The following is a 20,223-nucleotide window of genomic DNA, read 5'->3' as shown; positions in this document are numbered from 1 at the left end:
CCCACCCCCACCCATGCTAGGCTACTATTGTGCTCTGTGTAAAAATAATAGGTAAGTGGGGCGACAGGACCCCTGTGCTGGACAACTATTGGACTCTGTGACTCTATAACAGTTAAGTAGGATGAAGGGACCCCTGTGTGGGGCAAATATTGTGCTCTGCAAAACTATGATGGGTGAATGGGGTGACAAGACCCCTGTGTTGGGCATCTATTTTGCTCTCTGATTCTATGATAGATGAGCGGGGTGATGGGACCCCCCATGCTGGACAACTATTACGCTCTGTGACCCTATAACAGTTGAGTGGGGTGAGGGGACCCCTGTACTGGGCAATTGTTGTGCTCTGCGAAACTATGATGGTCGAATGGGGTCATAAGACCCCTGTGCTGGACAACTATTTTGCTCTGTAAATCTATGATAGGTGAGCGGGGTCATGAGACCCCCGTGCTGGACAACTATTGTGCTCGGTGAACCTTCCTTATAGACCTTGCTTGTTTTCTCTTGCAAAATCTATATTCAGTTGCTGGCAGAGATGTACCATGAAGAAATCGCCTTGCTTTGGTGCAGCACACACTGTAAGAAATGCTTACTATATATAGCAGCAGATGTTCTAATGTCCCTCTCTTTGTCTTTTAACAGATCACAGCTTGGATTCATTTTTTTTTTTGGGGGGTGGGGGGGGTCAGCAAATTCATGGACAGAAAAGCATCCTGTACCCATTCTTCACCCTCCAGCACCCTCAGTGCTATCAGATGTGTCATGACATGAGACTGGCCTGCGCCGCTTGCTCAACGCAACATTGCAACCATCAGCAATAACAGTGTGCTGTGCATCAGAACTGGTGGAGATGCATTGTTATGTCTATGGTTAAAAAAAAAAAATAAAGCACCCAATTATATATTTTTGAAAAAAAAATAAATATATGTATATATATATATATATATATATATATATATATATACACATACAGTATATGGATCTAACCCTACCCCTCCCCCCCAGCATCCCTTCCCTCCCTCCTCCACCTTCCCCCCCTCCTCTCTCTCCCAGGCCCCGGATGTCAGTGACGTCACTGTGAGCCATCTTTTGTCAGAGGCTGGAGAAGAAGGAGCCGCAGCAGCACCAGAGACTGAACAGCACCCTGCAAAGATGTGAGTGATCCCCTCCCTCCCCTCCCTTGCATCGCACCACAGCACCCACACTGCCATCCCTGCACCGCATCCCACCCTGATCCTCCAAATCTGCCACAATCAGGGAAATCCACACTCACTGCACCCAGCTGGAGGTTGCTAGTAGTGGCATACACACACATATACACACACACACACATACACACACACACACACTGCACCCAGATCTGATGCTTCACCCATCGCTGCAGCCAGGATCAGGGTTTGCGCTCTGTACCACTGCAGTCAGATGGAGCCCTAGTGTCACCCTGACACCCACATTTTGTCAGGCAGAGACCTAGGCAAGGCGCCGCACCTTGCAAATCCGTCGTTTTCAATGGAATGGAGGGAAAGGGACCGCCAATACACGACACCCAGGGCTGGGATTGTGCATTGCACCTTGCAGATTGCAGGTGGAGGCTTTAGCGTGTCACACGCAGAGAAAGATGGCAACCGGGGGCTGTGTATCACACCTTGGTGGGGCGCCGTTTGCCATTGGACAGGGGGGTCACAGGGAAAAGAAAAAAAAAAAACATGGTAAATCCAGGATTTGTGCATTGCAGATTGTAATTAGGTGGAGTGTCGTGGCTCGCACTGCCCCCAGATGGAGGTTGGTGTCACACGCTTACAGGGATTAGGATTGTGTGTCATTCCTTGTAAATACAGCCATGGCGGGGAGATGAAGGACCATGCTGAAGGGTGCAATCAGCTGGTGTCACACACACACACAGACACACACACACACACACACACACTCTGCATCCTTACACACAAACACTGCAATCAGCATTACACATGCTACAAGCACCTCGCCTGTCACACTTACCATTGCATCCAGCCGGAGCAGCCCTTGGCATGTGCATTCACCTATATGTTACTTGTGTCACGCAGAGACGCATGGCACCCGGCTGTATATTTATTCTTGTACTCACACACACACACACACGCTTCATTCATTCAGCCATGTTGTTGGTGTTTCATCCACACTGCAAAAAATGGCTGTGTTGCCAATTCCAGAGAGAGATCAGTGTTGGCCATTGTATTCATCGTACAAGAGTGACACACATTCGCAGGGACGTCACTACAGATCATGGGGGGGCACCATAGCCCCGTGACCTCTGTGACAGTACTGTCATTGATCCTAACATAAAGTATGTCGATATGAAGGACAAGGTGCAGGAGAGCTGTCAGTCTATTTATTACTAGGGACCAATACCGTGAATAGGTGTGGAGGGGCAACAGCGCACGGAATTACCTTTGACATTCATTTTTAATATAACCGATCTCTTCTCATCTGTCTATTTCTATGGGACCTTCAATTAGGAATCTTCCCACCCCTACCACCTCAGCAAGTAAAAGAGATGTCTAGTAGACAGCAAAAAGAAAAAAAAAATAAGCGTTATAAGACTAAAACATAATAACCATCAGAATATTTTAAATTATTTCATAAGCGTTAGCGGTAATGGACAGGCAACAGTACAAGGCATGAACTTTTAACATTGTTTTGCCATATAATCATTCTTTTCTTATTAGCTCCCACCCCTTCCGGCGTAGCAAGTAAATGCTGAAAGAGGTGTCTAGTAGTCAGCAAAAAGAAAAAAAAAAAATAAGCGTTATAGGTCTAAAACATAATAACCATCAGAATATTTCAAATTCATTCATAAGTGTTACAGGACGTTTTTACAACTGCTGTTTGGGGCATTTGCCATTTTTTTTTAACTGCCTCTAAAAGCCCCTCCATGTTAGCCTAGGTGTCCATGCACACATAAACTGTCAGAGGCGTTTGGAGGCATTAGCGTTTAGTGGCAGTAAAAAAAAAAAAAAAAATTGCCAGCCTGTGCTTTCAGGAGCAGTAAAAATGAGTAAAAACGCCAAAAAACGCGTCTAAACGCGTCAAGTCGCGGTTAGCCGCGTTTGACTTTTTTAGGCGTTTTTAACATTATAGAGAGTGTTTTCAATAAAAATGCGTTTGACTTTTTTAGGCGTCTTTAACATTATAGAGAGTGTTTTCAATAAAAAATGCCCAAAAAACGCAGCAAAATGCGCAAAACCGCTAATGTAGAAAAAGTGGCTAAACTAAAAAAAAATGCAGTTTGTAGCACTGCTGTAGCGCTGGCGCTTTTAAAACTTCCTGTGTGCATGAGCCCTTAGAGGGAATGGACGGGCAACAGTACAAGGAATGAACTTTTAACATTATTTTTCCATATAATCATTCTATTCTTATTAGCTCCCACCCCTACCACCGCAGCAAGTAAATACTGAAAGAAGTATCTAGTAATCAGTAAAAAGAAAATAAAAAAGTGTTAAAGGGCTAAAAATAATAACTATTAGAATGTTAGTGGGAATGGAGGGGCAACAAAGCAGAGAATTAACTTTTAACATTTATTTTCCTTATTCTATTCTAGTTAGCTCCCACCCCCACCACAGAAGGTAAATGCTGAAAGAGATGTCTAGTAGACAGCAAAAAGAAAAAAAATAAGCATTATAGGACTAAAAAATAATAACCATCAGAATATTTTAAATTATTTCATAAGTGAAGGCAAGGCATAAACTTTTAACATTTTTTCCATATAATCATTCTATTCTTATGAGCTCCCACCCCTACCACAGCAGCAAGTAAATGCTGAAAGAGGTATCTTTAATTAGTAAAAAGAAAATAAAAAATTGTTAAAGGGCTAAAAATAATAACCATCAGAATGTTAATGGGGATGGAGAGGCAACAGTGCAGAGAATTAACTTTTAACGTGCATTTTCCTTATTTTATTCTAGTTAGCTCCCACCCCCACCACCACAGAAAGTAAATGCTGAAAGAGATGTCTAGTAGACAGCAAAAAGAAAAAAAATAAGCGTTATAGGACTAAAAAATAATAACCATCAGAATATTTTAAATTATTTCATAAGTGTTAGCGGTAATGGACGGGCAACTACAAGGCATGAACTTTTAACATAATTTTTCCATATAATCATTCTATTCTTATTAGCTCCCACCCCTACCACAGCAAGTAAATGCTGAAAGAAGTATCTTTAATTAGTAAAAAGAAAATAAAAAATTGTTAAAGGGCTAAAAATAATAACCATCAGAATGTTAGTGAGAATGGAGGGTCAACAGTGCAGAGAATTAACTTTTAACATAAATTTTCCTTATTCTGTTCTAGTTAGCTCCCACCCTTACCACCACAGAAGGTAAACGCTAAAAGAGATGTCTAGTAGACAGCAAAAAGAGAAAAAAAAATAAGCGTTATAGCACAAAAAAATAATAACCATCAGAATATTTTAAATTATTTCATAAGTGTAATGCGGTAATGGACGGGCAACAGTACAAGGTATGAACTTTTAACATTATTTTTCCCTATAATCATTTATTTCTTATTAGCTCCCACCCCTACCGCCGCAGGAAGTAAATGCTGAAATAAGTATCTAGTAATCAGTAAAAAGAAAAAAAAAGTGTTAAAGGGCTAAAAATAATAACCATCAGAATGTTAGTGAGAATAGGAGGGGCAATAGTGCAGAGAATTAACTTTTAACATTAATCTTCCTTATTCTATTCTAGTTAGCTTCCACCACCACAGAAGGTAAATGCTGAAAGAGATGTCTAGTAGACAGCAAAAAATAAAAAAAATAAATGTTATAGGACTAAAAATAATAACCAGCAGAATGTTAGTGAGGATGGAGGGGCAACAGTGCAGAGAATTAACTTTTAACATTCATTTTCCTTATTCTATTCTAGTTAGCTCCCACCCCCACCACCGCAGCAAGTAACTGGTGAAAGAAATGTCTAGTAGTCAGTAAAAAAAAAGAAAAAAGTGTTATAGGACTAAATATAATAACCGTCTAAATATTTTATATTATTCTCTTAGATTGTAAGCTCTAACGAGCAGGGCCCTCTGATTCCTATTGTACCAAATTGTATTGTAACTGTAATGTCTGCCTTCATTTTGTAAAGCGCTGAGCCAACTGTTGGAGCTTTATAAATCCTGTATAACAATAATAAAAATAATAATACATATTACATAAGTGTTAGGTGCTAGTGAGAATGGAGGGGCAACAGTGCAGGGAATTAATGTTTAACATAAATTTTTCATATTCCATTCTAGTTAGCTCCCACCCCTACCACCGCAGCAAGTAAACGCTAAAAGAGATGTCTAGTAGTCAGCAAAAAGAAAAAAAAAGGAAGTATAGGACTAAAAAATAATAACCATCAGAATATTTAAAATTAATGCATAAGTGTGGGAATGGAGGGGCAACAGTGCAAGGAATGAACTTTTCATATTCATTTTCCATATAATCATTCTATTCGCATTAGCTCCCACCCCTACCATCGCAGCAAGTAAATGATGAAAGAGATGTCTAGTAGTCAGTAAAAAGAAAAAAGTGTTATAGGACTAAAAATAATTAATCCATCTAAATGTTAGTGGGAATGGAGGTGTTTACAGTGAAGGGAATTAACTTTTAACATTAATCTTCTATATAATCATTCTTTTGAAATTAGCTCCCACCCCTAACACTGCAGCAAGTAAATACCAAAAGAGATGTCTAGTAGTCAGTAAAAAGAAAAAAAAAAGTGTTATAGGACTAAAAAAATAATAACCATCACCATATTTTATATTATTACATAGGTGTTAGTGGGGATGGAGGTGCAACAGTGCAGGGAATTAACTTTTAACATTAATCTTCCATATAATCATTCTGTTCTCATTAGCTCCCACCCCTACCGCCACAGAGAGTAAATGGTGAAAGAGGTGCCTAGTAGTCAGTAAAAAAAAAAAAAAAAAGAATAAGTGTTATAGGACTAAAAACAATAACCCATCATAATGTTAGTGGGGAATGGATGGGCAGCAGTGACGGAAATTACCTTTTAACATTAATTTTCCTTATTCTATTCTAGTTAGCTCCCACCCTTAGCACCACAGCAGGTACACGATGAAAGAGATGTCTAGTAGTCAATAAAAAAAAAAATAAAAAAGTGTTATAGGACTAAAAATAATAACCAACTTAATATTTTATATTATTGCATAAGTGTTAGTGAGAATGGAGGGGCAACAGTGCAGGGAATTAACTTTTAACATTCATTTTCCATATTCGATTCTAGTTAGCTCCCACCCCTACCCCTGCAGCAAGTAAATGCTGAAAGAGATGTCTAGTAGTCAGTAAAAAAAAAAAAAGAAAAAGTATTATAGGACTAAAAAAAATAACAAACTTAATATTTTATATTATTACATAAGTGTTAGTGAGAATAGAGTGGCAACAGTGCAGGGAATTACCTTATACCAATAATTTTCAATATAATCATTTTATTCTAATTAGCTCCCACCCCTACCACCGCAGCAAGTAAATGCTGAAAGATATGTCTAGTAGTCAGTAAAAAGAAAAAAAAAAAAGTGTTATAGGACTAAAAAATATTAACCATCAGCATATTTTATATTAATAGATAAGTGTTAGCGGGGATGGAGGTGCAACAGTGCAGGGAATTAAGTTTTAACATACATTTTCTATATAACCATTCTGTTCTAATTAGCTCCCGCCCCTACCACTGAAGCAAGTAAATGCTGAAAGAGATGTCTAGTAGTCAGTAAAAAGAAAGGAAAAAGTGTTATAGGACTAAAAAAAAAAAAATATGAATATTTTTTATTACATAAGTGTTTGTGTTCTTGCAACAACTAATTTATAACCCTAATACAAACTTCTTTAAACACTTTTTTCAGAACTATATATATTTTGTACAGCCTGAGGAAGACTGAGTTAGGCATAAAGGGTTAATTTCAGTGCTGGCTGGGATGACCAGAAGCAATTAATCAAAACTGCTAAAGCAGCTAAACAAATGACTACACCAGCCTGCAAAGGGGGTCTTTGACTTGCAATGGTGATTGCTGTATGTCTGAAGTCAGCTGTTCTTGATGAGAAAGTCACAGAGGATACATTGTCATAATGGGACCCCTTCCTTCCCCCGGGCCCCACAGCAGCCGCATGGCCTGCTCTGGCCATAGTTATACCATTGCGCAGCAGTATTATTACGACAAGTTTGTGTCACACACATACACTGTAGTCAATGATCAGATTTGTGATAAGTTGGCCACTATGGATGAGCTCCGGCGTGTTCGCACACCCCACGTGCAGAGTCCGCTAGGAAGTGGGCACTGCGCTAATCACAGGCAGTGAGACATTGTTCTGATGCGCGGCTGCAGAGATCTGAAAAATGTCTCACTGCCTGTGATTAGCGCAGCACAGTGCCGACTTCCTGGCGGGCTCTGCACGTGGGCTGTGCGAACACGCCGGAGCGCATCCTTATTGGCCACACATGTTAAGATTTCTCTCATTCAGCCCTGTCAGCTAAACAAGAAATCACTCGATTCCCCCCCAGCATGCATGGGCCAATCCTCAGCGCCGGCTATTCTATTGTGAGCGCAGGCACCCGTGGCTGTCAGAACACTTGAACACTTGCTGCGTCTGACTGGATGCAGGTGTTGTTCGGCCAGGAATTTTCTGCCTGGCTCCTGCAAAAACGACTTTTGGTGATGCCAACAGGGCCACCCACGGAAAAAAAAAATTCCTGCTGAATCAGCTGCCATTCGATCCATGGCCAGCTCAGGTTTCACACTCATTAGATTGTTTCACGCCGGCCTTATGATCCACTTCAGATCATTAACATTCAGTCTTATTTTTATGGACCAAGATGGTATAATACCAGCCAGGTGGGACCACCCTTATGAATGCCCACCAATATACTCTATAGACACATACAGGAGTGGCAGTGCCACGTTCATGCCAAAACTGTATACTGCTGTCAGAATGTGGATTGACATGATCAGCGCAAACAACAGTGGCCCATACCAACCAATCAGAAACCAAACTAGCGCAAAATGGACTCTCTGGTTTGCTATGGGTTACGGCACTTTGTACTAGGCGCTCCGTATTTTTTTGGTAAACCTTTATGTACTTCTTTACAATCTGCAAGTCCCGGCATGTCTGTGAGGCCTGCTGGGACATGTAGTCCCCCGGGAGCTGCAGGTTGCACAGGGGGGGTGACAGGGACAGCCCACCACTCTGTGTGACAATGACGCACACCAGTCCAAGCTGGATGCCACAAACACACACAGATGGCCGTGTCACGCTGACCTCGAAGGGAGGATTGTGTTACACACCGGAGAGAGGGGGGTGGAGGCTGGGCCTATACACCCTTTTGCCTGAGGCAGCAGTTAAAAGAAAGCCGCATCCTATCACAGGCCTTGCGCGGTACTATTGCTGTGTACACAATGACACAAGATAAACAACAGGCTCCATTCATAAGCTTTAGGCCTCATGCACACTGGGCTTAAAAAGAAACGCCGCTTTTCCAGGTGTTTGGCTTTTTTTTTTTCAGTCAGTAAACACAGCGCTATGTAAACCTATGTGGCCTCATGCACACTTGACTTCAAAAATGCCGCTTTTACAGGCGTTTGGCGTTTTTTCAGCCTGTAAACACAGCTCTATGTAAGCCTATGTGGCCTCATGCACGCTGGGCTTCGAAAACGCCGCTTTTACAGGTGTTCGGTATTTTTTTTTTCAGCCTGTAAACGCAGCTCTATGTAAACCTATGTGGCCTCATGCACACTGGGTTTCAAAAATGCCGCTTTTACAGGCGTTTGGCGTTTTTTTTCTCAGCCTGTAAACACAGCTTTATGTAAGCCTATGTGGCCTCATGCACACTGGGCTTCAAAAATGCTGCTTTTACAGGCGTTTGGCGTTTTTTTCAGCCTGTAAACACAGCTCTATGTAAGCTTTTGTGGCCTCTTGCACACTGGGCTTCAAAAATGCCGCTTTTACAGGTGTTTGGCGTTTTTTTTTTTCAGCCTGTAAACACAGCTTTATGTAAACCTATGTGGCCTCATGCACACTGGGTGTCAAAAATGCCACTTTTACAGGCGTTCAGCGTTTTTTTCAGCCTGTAAACACAGCTCTATGTAAGCCTTTGTGGCCTCATGCACGCTGGGCTTCGAAAACACAGCTTTTACAGGCGTTTGGCATTTTTTTTCAGCCTGTAAATGCAGCTCTATGTAAACCTATGTGGCCATGCACACATAGGCGTATTAGAAGAGGAGTGTTTGCAGGGCAAAAAAACAAAAAAAACATCCAAAGCTCGCTCAGGAGAGAAGCTGATGAGCAGAAAAAACGCTGAACGCGCCTAAACGCGTTTAGGCGCATTTGAGCATTAATGCATGCCAACATCCAGAATAAATTATTATTCTGGCCAATGGAATCCATTAACGCACAAACGCTTGATGGGCCTAAACGCGAGTGCTGTACGTGGATTTTATGATGTTTTTTTAAGCAGCTTTGACTGAAAATAGCAACCGCCATGGTAAATAGAGACCGGCAAAAAATTGAACCAAAGAGGACCTTCATTCTGATTTCATTCCCATTCCCTGATTCGTTTGAGGGTGGTTGCTATGGGCAACAGGTCACCTTTTTTTTTTCTTTTGCGGTTGTTATAAACCATGTTGTCTAGGCTGCAACCGTGTATGGAAAATGTTGCCCAGAGCAACCACTCCTGTTTTGTCGCTATGTGCTGTTGCTATGGGCAACCAGGGGTACTCTTGTAAACACAGTTTTCATGCATACATCCCAATGCAGGAGCTTATGTATGAGGGGAAATTTTTTGGCTGCTTCTTTTTCTGGGAATAAATCCAGGCCTAACGATCTCTTTCCTATCAATACCATTGGCAATATGTCCAGTTTTTATCAGTTGGTAAGTAAAATGCAGACCAAATGAGATAACACTACCCGTTTCCCGTAGCAACCAATACATTTCCAACTGTCGCTTCTATAGTCCAGGTTTAAATATGAAAAAAACTGATGCTGATTGGTTACCAAGGGCAATAGGAAATAGTCTCATTGAGACTTAATGGCAGGTTCAAACCAGAATTGCGCAGGAACGCGGTCCATATTCCTGTGCGATTCCCATGCGTTCCCCTGCAGTGCGGTTAGCAGCCTATTTATTTGAAAATCACAATGGAGCACAGAAAAGGTAGCGACGCACTACTTTTGAAAAACGCGCCGCATTAAATTGCAAGGTACTTCAGTACCACTGCAATCTGGTGCCCGCACAACATACTGCGTTTGCGTTCCGCGTTTGGGGTACTATCCGCTAACAATGCATTTGCACACACAGCAGATGACAAAGGCAGTGCGTTTTGAATGTGGTGCAGGAAACCTGCACGGATTGCGCCTTTCCGGCACCGTGTTTTGGTGTGAACCGTAACACTGGCGTTGACCTCAGTAGATAAGTAAGAAGGTGTTATGTCATCTTCTCACTTCCTGTCATAACCCCCATTGCCATGGCGCAGCAGCATGCATTGTGTCATGGGCTCATTCAGTTGCGTCCGGCGAGCAGTAATGCCTCTAAACACGGGGGATGGGGGGAGAAATTGTGTGGATACTATGCACACCCCTGTCCGCTGCCTCTACAGCTTAGCGCTCCATTCACATCTGCACGTTCCGTGAACGCAGCCAGTAGATGTGCATTTTTGCGTTAATAACGTGAGGTAAAAAAAAACCACACGAACCGCGACACCCAAAAAAGTGCGGGAGTTTCTTTGCCGTGTTTGCCCCACGTAGGCCTGCCTGTTAAAATGAACAGGCTGCCCTACATGCACCACGCACAGATGTGAACCAAGGGTTAGACCGCATTCACGCCTGAGTGTTTCGTGAACGTGCGCAAAATGGCGCATTTTGCTTGTGTTTACAAAATGTGCGCTCTTGCGCTGCCATTTATTCCCAACTCAAAAAGCTACAAGAACTACTTTTGCCGTGCGGGGGGTAGCTCATTGGGTCACCGACATGCATGTAGAGCGGAAACGCGCACAAAGCGCACATAAACGTGACAACCCACCACTATATGAACTGCTTTGGCGCATTCGTCTCATGTAGGGCAGCCTAATAAAAAGAATGGGCTGCCCTATGCATGCCATATTGCACAAAGAAGCACACGTTCACATGATGCCTAGATGTGAATGAGGCCTAAGGGTTACCAGTTAGAGGGAGGCAGTAAAATCGCAGCTCAACTGCATGTTTTTTTACCACCCTCCCCCCCAAACACAAGTGCAAACTAGACCTAACACCTTTCATATATCAGCCCAACGCACGTGATTTTTTCACAGTACACCTGCCTCTTCAGGATAACAGGGAATGGTTTGAGTTGAGGTCTCAAATCATAGTCTGGCCGATCGAAAGGCGATAGATCTGAAAGTGTATGGCCAGTCGAAAAAAGCCCCTTCACACCTGTGTGTTTTAGGTGCAGTGCGCTAACATAAGTCCTGCATGAAGCCTCTTGATGCACTTCCATCAAAACGCACTTTCTGTAGAGTTCATTGATTGGCCGCCTTCACACTGTCGCACTACAACCAGACGGCAGCGTGTGTGCAGCACAGTGTACCTGGGATTTTCGTGCGAGTTAACTGCGGTTTCTCTTAGACTATACATTAGGACCCACATTTTTGGTGCATTTTCTGAAAGTGCTGCCTGCTGCGTCTTTAATGCGCTTTCAGAAAATGCAACAAAAACGCAGGACATCATAGAAAGTCTACGGGGAACCGCGGGGACACGGCGCTGCACCTGCACTGAGGCCGCACTGCAGAATGGCATTGTGAAAGCGGCCTAAAACTCTCTGCACATATGTGATCCGTCCCCTATAGTGGAACTATACTCCCCTCCAGCGATGCCCGCAAGCTCCCTCGCCAGCACCCACATCTTCGCCAGGTGTTCTTCGAGGTTTGAAATTTTCGGTCAGTTCGATTGGCTGCACCGGGATGGCGTAATTACCATGGGAGTTCACCCATCCTGGTGGATGCAGAAATTGTACGCTGAGCTGGGAAATTGAACGAGATTGCAAACAGGCCGTTCCAAAAAAAAATTTAAAAACTTGCCGGTTCGCACATTTTAAAATTTTATTTGAAGTTCCACTTTAGGCTGACTATACACCACACAATCTGATTGTACAATCTCAGGGGTCTCCAAACTTTCTAAACAAAGGGCCAGTTTATTGTCCTTCAGAATTTAGGGCGCCAGATTGTGGCCATCAGGAATAGAAGATGTCTCGGCAGCAGTGGGAGTAAACAATGCCCCATCTTTGGTGTCAGTGGGAGGAATTGTGCCCCATCATTGGTGTCATTGGGAGGAATTGTTCCCCTTTGTTGATGTCATTGGGAGAAATAGTGCCCCATCATCAGTGTCATTGGGAGGAATTGTGCCCCAGCGTTGGTGTCATTGGGAGGAATTGTAACCCATCGTTGGTGTCATTGGCACAAATTGTGCCCCATCATTGGTGTCATTGGGAGGAATTGTGCCCCATTGTTGATGTCATTGAGAGGAATTGAGCCCCATTGTTGATGTCATTGAGAGGAATTGAGCCCCATTGTTGGTGTCATTAGGAGGAATTGTGCCCCATCGTTGGTGTCATTGGGAGGAATTGTGCCCCATCGTTGGTGTCATTGGGAGGAATTGTGCCCCATCGTTGGTGTTATTGGGAGGAGTTGTGCCCCTTTGTTGGTGTCATTGGGAGGAATTGTGCCCCATCATTGGTGTCGTTGGGAAAAATTGTGCCCCATCATTGGTGTCGTTGGGAAAAATTGTGCCCCATCGTTGGTGTCATTGGAAGGAAATGTTCTCCTTTGTTGGTGTCATTGGGAGGAATAGTGCCCCATCGTTGGTGTCATTGGGAGGAATTGTGCCCCTTTGTTGGTGTCATTGGGAGGAATTATGTCCCATCATTGGTGTCATTGGGAGGAATGGTACCCCATTGTTGGTGTCATTGGGAGGAATTGTGCCCCTTTGTTGGCGTCATTGGGAGGAAATGCGCCCCATTGTTGGTGTAATTGGGAGGAATTGTGCCCCATCGTTGGTGTCATTGGGAGGAATTGTGCCCCATTATTGGTGTCATTGGGAGGAATTGTGCCCCAGCGTTGGTGTCATTGGGAGGAATTGTAACCCATTGTTGGTGTCATTGGCACAAATTGTGCCCCATCGTTGGTGTCATTGGCACGAATTGTGCCCCATCGTTGGTGTCATTGGGAGGAATTATGTCCCATCATTGGTGTCATTGGGAGGAATTGTGCCCCTTTGTTGGCGTCATTGGGAGGAAATGCGCCCCATTGTGTGTGTAATTGGGAGGAATTGTGCCCCATCGTTGGTGTCATTGGGAGGAATTGTGCCCCATTATTGGTGTCATTGGGAGGAATTGTGCCCCATCGTTGGTGTCATTGGGAGGAATTGTGCCCCATCGTTGGTGTCAATGGGAAAAATTGTGCCCCATTGTTGATGTCATTGAGAGGAATTGAGCCCCACTGTTGGTGTCATTAAGAGGAATTGTGCCCCATCGTTGGTGTCATTGGGAGGAGTTGTGCCCCATCATTGGTGTCGTTGGGAAAAATTGTGCCCCATCGTTGGTGTCATTGGAAGGAAATGTTCCCCTTTGTTGGTGTCATTGGGAGGAATTGTGCCCCTTTGTTGGCGTCATTGGGAGGAAATGCGCCCCATTGTTGGTGTAATGGGCGGCACAGTGGCGCAGTGGGTAGCACTCTCACCTAGCAGTAAGAAGGGTCGCTGGTTTGAATCCCGACCACGACACTACCTGCCTGGAGTTTGCATGTTCTCCCTGTGCCTGCGTGGGTTTCCTCCGGGTACTCCGGTTTCCTCCCACACTCCAAAGACATGCTGGTAGGTTAATTGGATCCTGTCTAAATCGGCCCTAGTATAGGTATGAATGTGAGTTAGGGACCTTAGATTGTAAGCTCCTTGAGGGTAGGGACTGATGTGAACGTATAATGTATATGTAAAGCGCTGCGTAAATTGACGGCGCTATACAAGTACCTGAAATAAATAAATAATTGGGAGGAATTGTGCCCCATCATTGGTGTCATTGGGAGGATATGTGCCCCATCGTTGGTGTCATTGGGAGGAATTGTGCCCCATTGTTGGTGTCATTGGGAGGAATTGTGCCCCAGCGTTGGTGTCATTGGAAGGAATTGTGCCCCATTGTTGGTGTCATTGGAAGGAATTGTGCCCCATTGTTGGTGTCATTGGAAGGAATTATGCCCCATCGTTGGTGTCATTGGAAGGAATTATGCCCCATCGTTGGTGTCATTGGAAGGAATTGTGCCCCATTGTTGGTGTCATTGGAAGGAATTGTGCCCCATTGTTGGTGTCATTGGAAGGAATTGTGCCCCATTGTTGGTGTCATTGGGCCCCATTGTTAGTGTCATTGGGAAGAACTATGCCCCATCATTGGTGTCAGTGGATGAAATAGTGCCCCAATGGCCAAATAAAAGCCAGCAAAGGGCCTCATTGCTGCAGTTTGGAGAGCACTTCTCTATGTAATAGGAGGAAACACCTAAACATTCCATTCAATTTTCATCCAATCAGGTAGGCCCATTCATTGCATAGTTGATGATAGGGGATTGTACAATCAGATTGTATAGTGTATGGCCAGCAATATATGGCAACCTACCTAATCTATCCAATCAATTTGTATCCACTCAGACAGGTCTTTGATCTAAAGGAGATTGTACAATTCGATGGAATATGTATGGTCGCCTTAAGACCTACTGTTACGTGTAAGGGCCTACTTGATTTGATGCACATTGGGTTGATTGTTTAGATTTGTTCTCAAATTATCGTTTTTGTTAAATCTTAAACTGGCCATACACTATACAATCTCATTGTATAACTTATGTCTGATTCAAAAATAATCGAATTGTGTCCTCGTACTGCATAGATCTAATGGTGGCCATACACGCTTCCATTAATGAGTGACTTCTATTTTCCGATTGATCTCTCCCGATAATAATAATCGATCTAGAGTTGACAACCCCATTCAATCGATATGCCACACACAGGGAAGTGGATCGATAGCTAAGATAGATAGCTATCATCGTAAATGATTGATCGTTATCTCCGTTTACACCATGTAATCCCATCATCTGAGTGGTCGGAATACGATCGTATTCATCAGCTGAGTGTGAATAGTGCCCCATCGTTGGTGTCGGTGGGAGGAATTGTGCCCCATCGTTGGTGTCATTGGGCCTCATTACGATCATATTCATCAACTAAGTATCTTGGCGCTGCCGATCGAAGCAAAATGATTGAGGATTTTCCATACTGGCCAATCACCAGACTATACAATCAGGTTGTAAGGTGTATGACCAGCTTAAATTAATCGTAAGAGAAGTTATGGCTATTCAGTTGCTTGTAGATTTGATCATTTTGATTGAATTGCACATCGATCGGACTGAAGACAAAATCCAACCATGCATGGCCACCATGAAGGAAATTAGACTGTATAGTGTATGGCTGGTCTTAAGGTGGCTATACACTATACAATCTGATTGAACAATCTCTGTACACCCTTTAGATTTACCAAAACGATATAATAGGAGGAAACACCTATCTATCCAATCAGGCTCTTTGTTGGTAGATCTAAAGGAGGTTGTACAATGAGATTGAATTGTGTATGGTGAGCTTTAGGCTGACCATACATTATCCAATCTGATTGTATAATCTCCCGACAACGACTGTATGTAGTAGATGGTCCTGCTTCATTTCATATCAATTGAATAGATTGTGTAGACTTGCCCTCATATTACATGGCTTTGGTAAATCTAAAGAAGATTGTACAATCAGATTGTATAGTGTATGGTTGGCCTTATACAGATGCCTTAGAAAGTAGTTGCAGGAAAACACAGATACATCCTGCATTTTATTATTTATGATTCTGATTTTACTATGAGTTATCATTATTATTTATAATAATAATCATTAATATTCTTAATTTTATTATTATAATAATTATTTTTATTATTTTTGATTATGATTTTATTATGAGTTATTATTATTATTATTATTATTATTTATAATAATAATCATTCATATTCTTAATTTTATTATTATAATAATTATTATTATGATTTTATTATGAGTTACTATTATTATTTATAATAATAATCATTAATATTCTTAATTTTATTATTATAATTATTATTATTATTATTATTATTATTGATTATAATTTTACTATGAGTTATTATTATTATTATTTATAATAATAATCATTAATATTCTTAATTTTATTATTTCTTATGATTTTAGTAATAACAATTGTAATAATAATAATAATTATAAAATGAGAATGAGGAAAAAAAAAAAACAGGCAATTTCGGCCATTTTTTTTCTTTTACAATTTTGCGAATCCCTCCACCGAACAACAATTAAATGTGTGGCGGGGAGAAGACATATCGGGAAAAAAACCACTGCTCGCCCCCGCCATGCCCCCCCCCCCCCGGAATTCTGCATAAGGATTCCCCCCTCTGTCATTTTATTATACATTTGCACAAGATGGCTGGCGGTGGCGCGGGGCAGGCTGGGTGATGGGGGGGGGGTACACTGCGTTATGTTGGAGAGGCGGAGGGCGTGTAGGGACAGACGGGGCTTATGTCTGCTCAACGCCGCCACCAATCACCTTCTCACCGGTGATAGTCAGCTTCCAACCTGCTCATTGCACCTAATCCTTCCCCTAATAAAGAAAGAAAGAAAGAAAGAGAGAGAGAGATAAAAGGAGAGGAGGCGGCACACTCTCCTGTAATCATGGCAGCAGACAGGAGCCCGGATATTATGCAGCATCATGGGGGGAGAGGACATCTTCTTAAAGGGACAGGCCCTCCGATTATCTCATAGGAGGATACAGCCCCCCCTCCCCCGCTCAATGACATTTCCATCTCTGCTTCAGTTCCCATCATCGCTCCATCGCTGCAATGTACGTAACGTGTGTGAGATATACGTGTCATTATATATTATATATGTACACTCACCCTTCACACATTACTTCTCATCTATTCTATTAGTGTCATCCGTCTTCTAGTTCTGATTAATGTGTACCTCTGTTCTATCTCTATATGATTATCCAGCTGTTTATACTGATTGATACATCGATCATTCAATGATTAGCTATATTTAGCTTTTATCTAGTCAGCCGTCTTTCATCCTAAATATATTTCTGCTTTTATATGTATATTTATGGGATCGATCAATCTGTAACTTCCTTCTATATGTGTGTTCCTCTCTCTCTACTCCTCTCTAATTCTCTGTGTTCTCTTGTCTGTCTCTCCCTGTGTGATTCTCCCATGTATCTGTCAGATCTCATCACCTCTCTATAGATCTCTTCTGTCTGTGTGTTATCCTCCTCTGTCCTCTCTCTGTATCTACTTATAGTGGCAAATCAGCTCTCATATTTATGAATGTATTCTTCTCTCCCTTCCTCTCTCTATTCTTCTCTCCCTTCCTCTCTCTATTCTTCTCTCCCTTCCCCTCTCCATACTTCTCTCCCTTCCCCTCTCCATACTTCTCTCCCTTCTTCTCTCCCTTCCCCTCTCCATTCTTCTTTCCATTCTTCTCTCCCTTCCTCTCTCCATTCTTCTCTCCCTTCCTCTCTCCATTCTTCTCTCCCTTCCTCTCTCCATTCTTCTCTCCCTTCCTCTCTCCATTCTTCTCTCCCTTCCACTCTCCATTCTTCTCTCCCTTCCCCTCTCCATTCTTCTCTCCCTTCCCCTGTCCATTCTTCTTTCCCTTCCCCTCTCCATTCTTCTCTCCCTTCCTCTCTCCATTCTTCTCTCCCTTCCTCTCTCCATTATTCTCTCCCTTCCTCTCTCCTTCTTCTCTCCCTTCCACTCTCCATTCTTCTCTCCCTTCCCCTCTCCATTCTTCTCTCCCTTCCCCTCTCCATTCTTCTCTCCCTTCCTCTCTCCTTCTTCTCTCCCTTCCGCTCTCCATACTTCTCTCCCTTCCCCTCTCCATACTTCTCTCCCTTCTTCTCTCCCTTCCCCTCTCCATTCTTCTCTCCCTTCCTCTCTCCATTCTTCTCTCCCTTCCTCTCTCCCTTCCCCTCTCCATTCTTCTTTCCCTTCCTCTCTCTATTCTTCTCTCCCTTCCTCTCTCCATTCTTCTCTCCCTTCCTCTCTCCATTCTTCTCTCCCTTCCACTCTCCATTCTTCTCTCCCTTCCCCTCTCCATTCTTCTCTCCCTTCCCCTCTCCATTCTTCTTTCCCTTCCCCTCTCCATTCTTCTCTCCCTTCCTCTCTCCATTCTTCTCTCCCTTCCTCTCTCCATTCTTCTCTCCCTTCCTCTCTCCTTCTTCTCTCCCTTCCCCTCTCCATTCTTCTCTCCCTTCCCCTCTCCATTCTTCTCTTCCTTCCTCTCTCCTTCTTCTCTCCCTTCCGCTCTCCATACTTCTCTCCCTTCCCCTCTCCATACTTCTCTCCCTTCTTCTCTCCCTTCCCCTCTCCATTCTTCTCTCCCTTCCTCTCTCCATTCTTCTCACCCTTCCTCTCTCCCTTCCCCTCTCCATTCTTCTCTCCATTCTTCTTTCCCTTCCTCTCTCTATTCTTCTCTCCCTTCCTCTCTCCATTCTTCTCTCCCTTCCCCTCTCCATTCTTCTCTCCGTTCCTCTCTCCATTCTTCTCTCCCTTCCTCTCTCCATTCTTCTCTCCCTTCCGCTCTCCATTCTTCTCTCCCTTCCCCTCTCCATTCTTCTCTCTATTCTTCTCTCCCTTCCTCTCTCCATTCTTCTCTCCCTTCCCCTCTCCATTCTTCTCTCCCTTCCTCTCTCCTTCTTCTCTCCCTTCCGCTCTCCATTCTTCTCTCCCTTCCCCTCTCCATTCTTCTCTCCCTTCCCCTCTCCATTCTTCTCTCCCTTCCCCTCTCCATTCTTCTCTCCCTTCCTCTCTCCTTCTTCTCTCCCTTCCGCTCTCCATTCTTCTCTCCCTTCCCCTCTCCATTCTTCTCTCCCTTCCCCTCTCCATTCTTCTCTCCCTTCCTCTCTCCTTCTTCTCTCCCTTCCGCTCTCCATACTTCTCTCCCTTCCGCTCTCCATACTTCTCTCCCTTCCCCTCTCCATACTTCTCTCCCTTCTTCTCTCCCTTCCCCTCTCCATTCTTCTCTCCCTTCCTCTCTCCATTCTTCTCTCCCTTCCTCTCTCCCTTCCCCTCTCCATTCTTCTCGCCATTCTTCTTTCCCTTCCGCTCTCCATTCTTCTCTCCCTTCCTCTCTCCATTCTTCTCTCCCTTCTTCTCTCCCTTCCCCTCTCCATTCTTCTCTCCCTTCCGCTCTCCATTCCTCTCTCCATTCTTATCTCCCTTCCGCTCTCCATTCTTCTCTCCCTTTCGCTCTCCATTCTTCTCTCCCTTCCCCTCTCCATTCTTCTCTCCCTTCCGCTCTCCATTCTTCTCTCCCTTCCGCTCTCCATTCTTCTCTCTCTTCCTCTCTCCATTCTTCTTTCCCTTCTTCTCTCCCTTCCGCTCTCCATTCTTCTCTCCCTTCCGCTCTCCATTCTTCTCTCCATTCCGCTCTCCATTCTTCTCTCCCTTCCCCTCTCCATTCTTCTCTCCCTTCTTCTCTCCCTTCCGCTCTCCATTCTTCTCTCCCTTTTGCTCTCCATTCTTCTCTCCCTTCCCCTCTCCATTCCTCTTTCCCTTTCACTCTCCATTCTTCTCTCCCTTCCCCTCTCCATTCTTCTCTCCCTTCCTCTCTCCATTCTTCTCTCCCTTCCCCTCTCCATTCTTCTCACCCTTCCTCTCTCCCTTCCCCTCTCCATTCTTCTCTCCATTCTTCTCTCCCTTCCTCTCCCTATTCTTCTCTCCCTTCCTCTCTCCATTCTTCTTTCCCTTCTCCTCTCCATTCTTCTCTCCCTTCCCCTCTCCATTCTTCTCTCCCTTCCTCTCTCCATTCCTCTCTCCTTTACTCTCTTCCTTCGTCTCTCCCTTCCTCTCTCCATTCCTCTTTACTTTACTCTCTTTCTTCCTCTCTCCATTCTTCTCTTTCTTCCCCTCTCCCTTCCTCTCTTCTTTCCTCTTTCACTTCTCTCCCTCCCTCCCTCTCTCTCTCCCTCCCTCTCTCTTCATTCCTCTCTCCATTCTCCTCTCCCTTCCTCTCTCTCTTTCTTCCTCTCTCCCTTCTTCTCCTCCTTCCTCTCTTCCTTCCTCTCTCCCTTCTTCTCTCCCTTCCTCTCTCCATTCTTCTCTCCCTTCCTCTCTCCATTCTC

At 43.7% G+C, this 20,223-nt stretch overlaps 1 protein-coding gene across 2 annotated transcripts in view; it reads left to right on the top strand.

Annotated features, from left to right (window-relative positions):
• The first annotated feature begins 1,020 nt into the window (after window positions 1-1,020).
• VAMP2 (vesicle associated membrane protein 2) overlaps window positions 1,021-20,223 on the top strand; it is a 69,694-nt gene continuing 50,491 nt past the window's right edge. The window contains exon 1 of one of the 2 annotated variants that reach the window (XM_073622913.1): window positions 1,021-1,148. In XM_073622913.1, the coding sequence (XP_073479014.1) occupies window positions 1,147-1,148 (2 nt within the window). In that variant the 5' untranslated portion in view covers window positions 1,021-1,146. Of the gene's footprint in view, window positions 1,149-16,656; window positions 16,945-20,223 lie in introns of those variants that run through there. The other variant, XM_073622914.1, reaches the window with a different exon arrangement.

Source organism: Aquarana catesbeiana, linkage group LG03 (assembly GCF_042186555.1).
Source record: "Aquarana catesbeiana isolate 2022-GZ linkage group LG03, ASM4218655v1, whole genome shotgun sequence".
NCBI lineage: Eukaryota > Metazoa > Chordata > Amphibia > Anura > Ranidae > Aquarana > Aquarana catesbeiana.
Note: the sequence above shows the minus strand (reverse complement) of the source record. Positions and strands in the feature narration are given on the sequence as shown.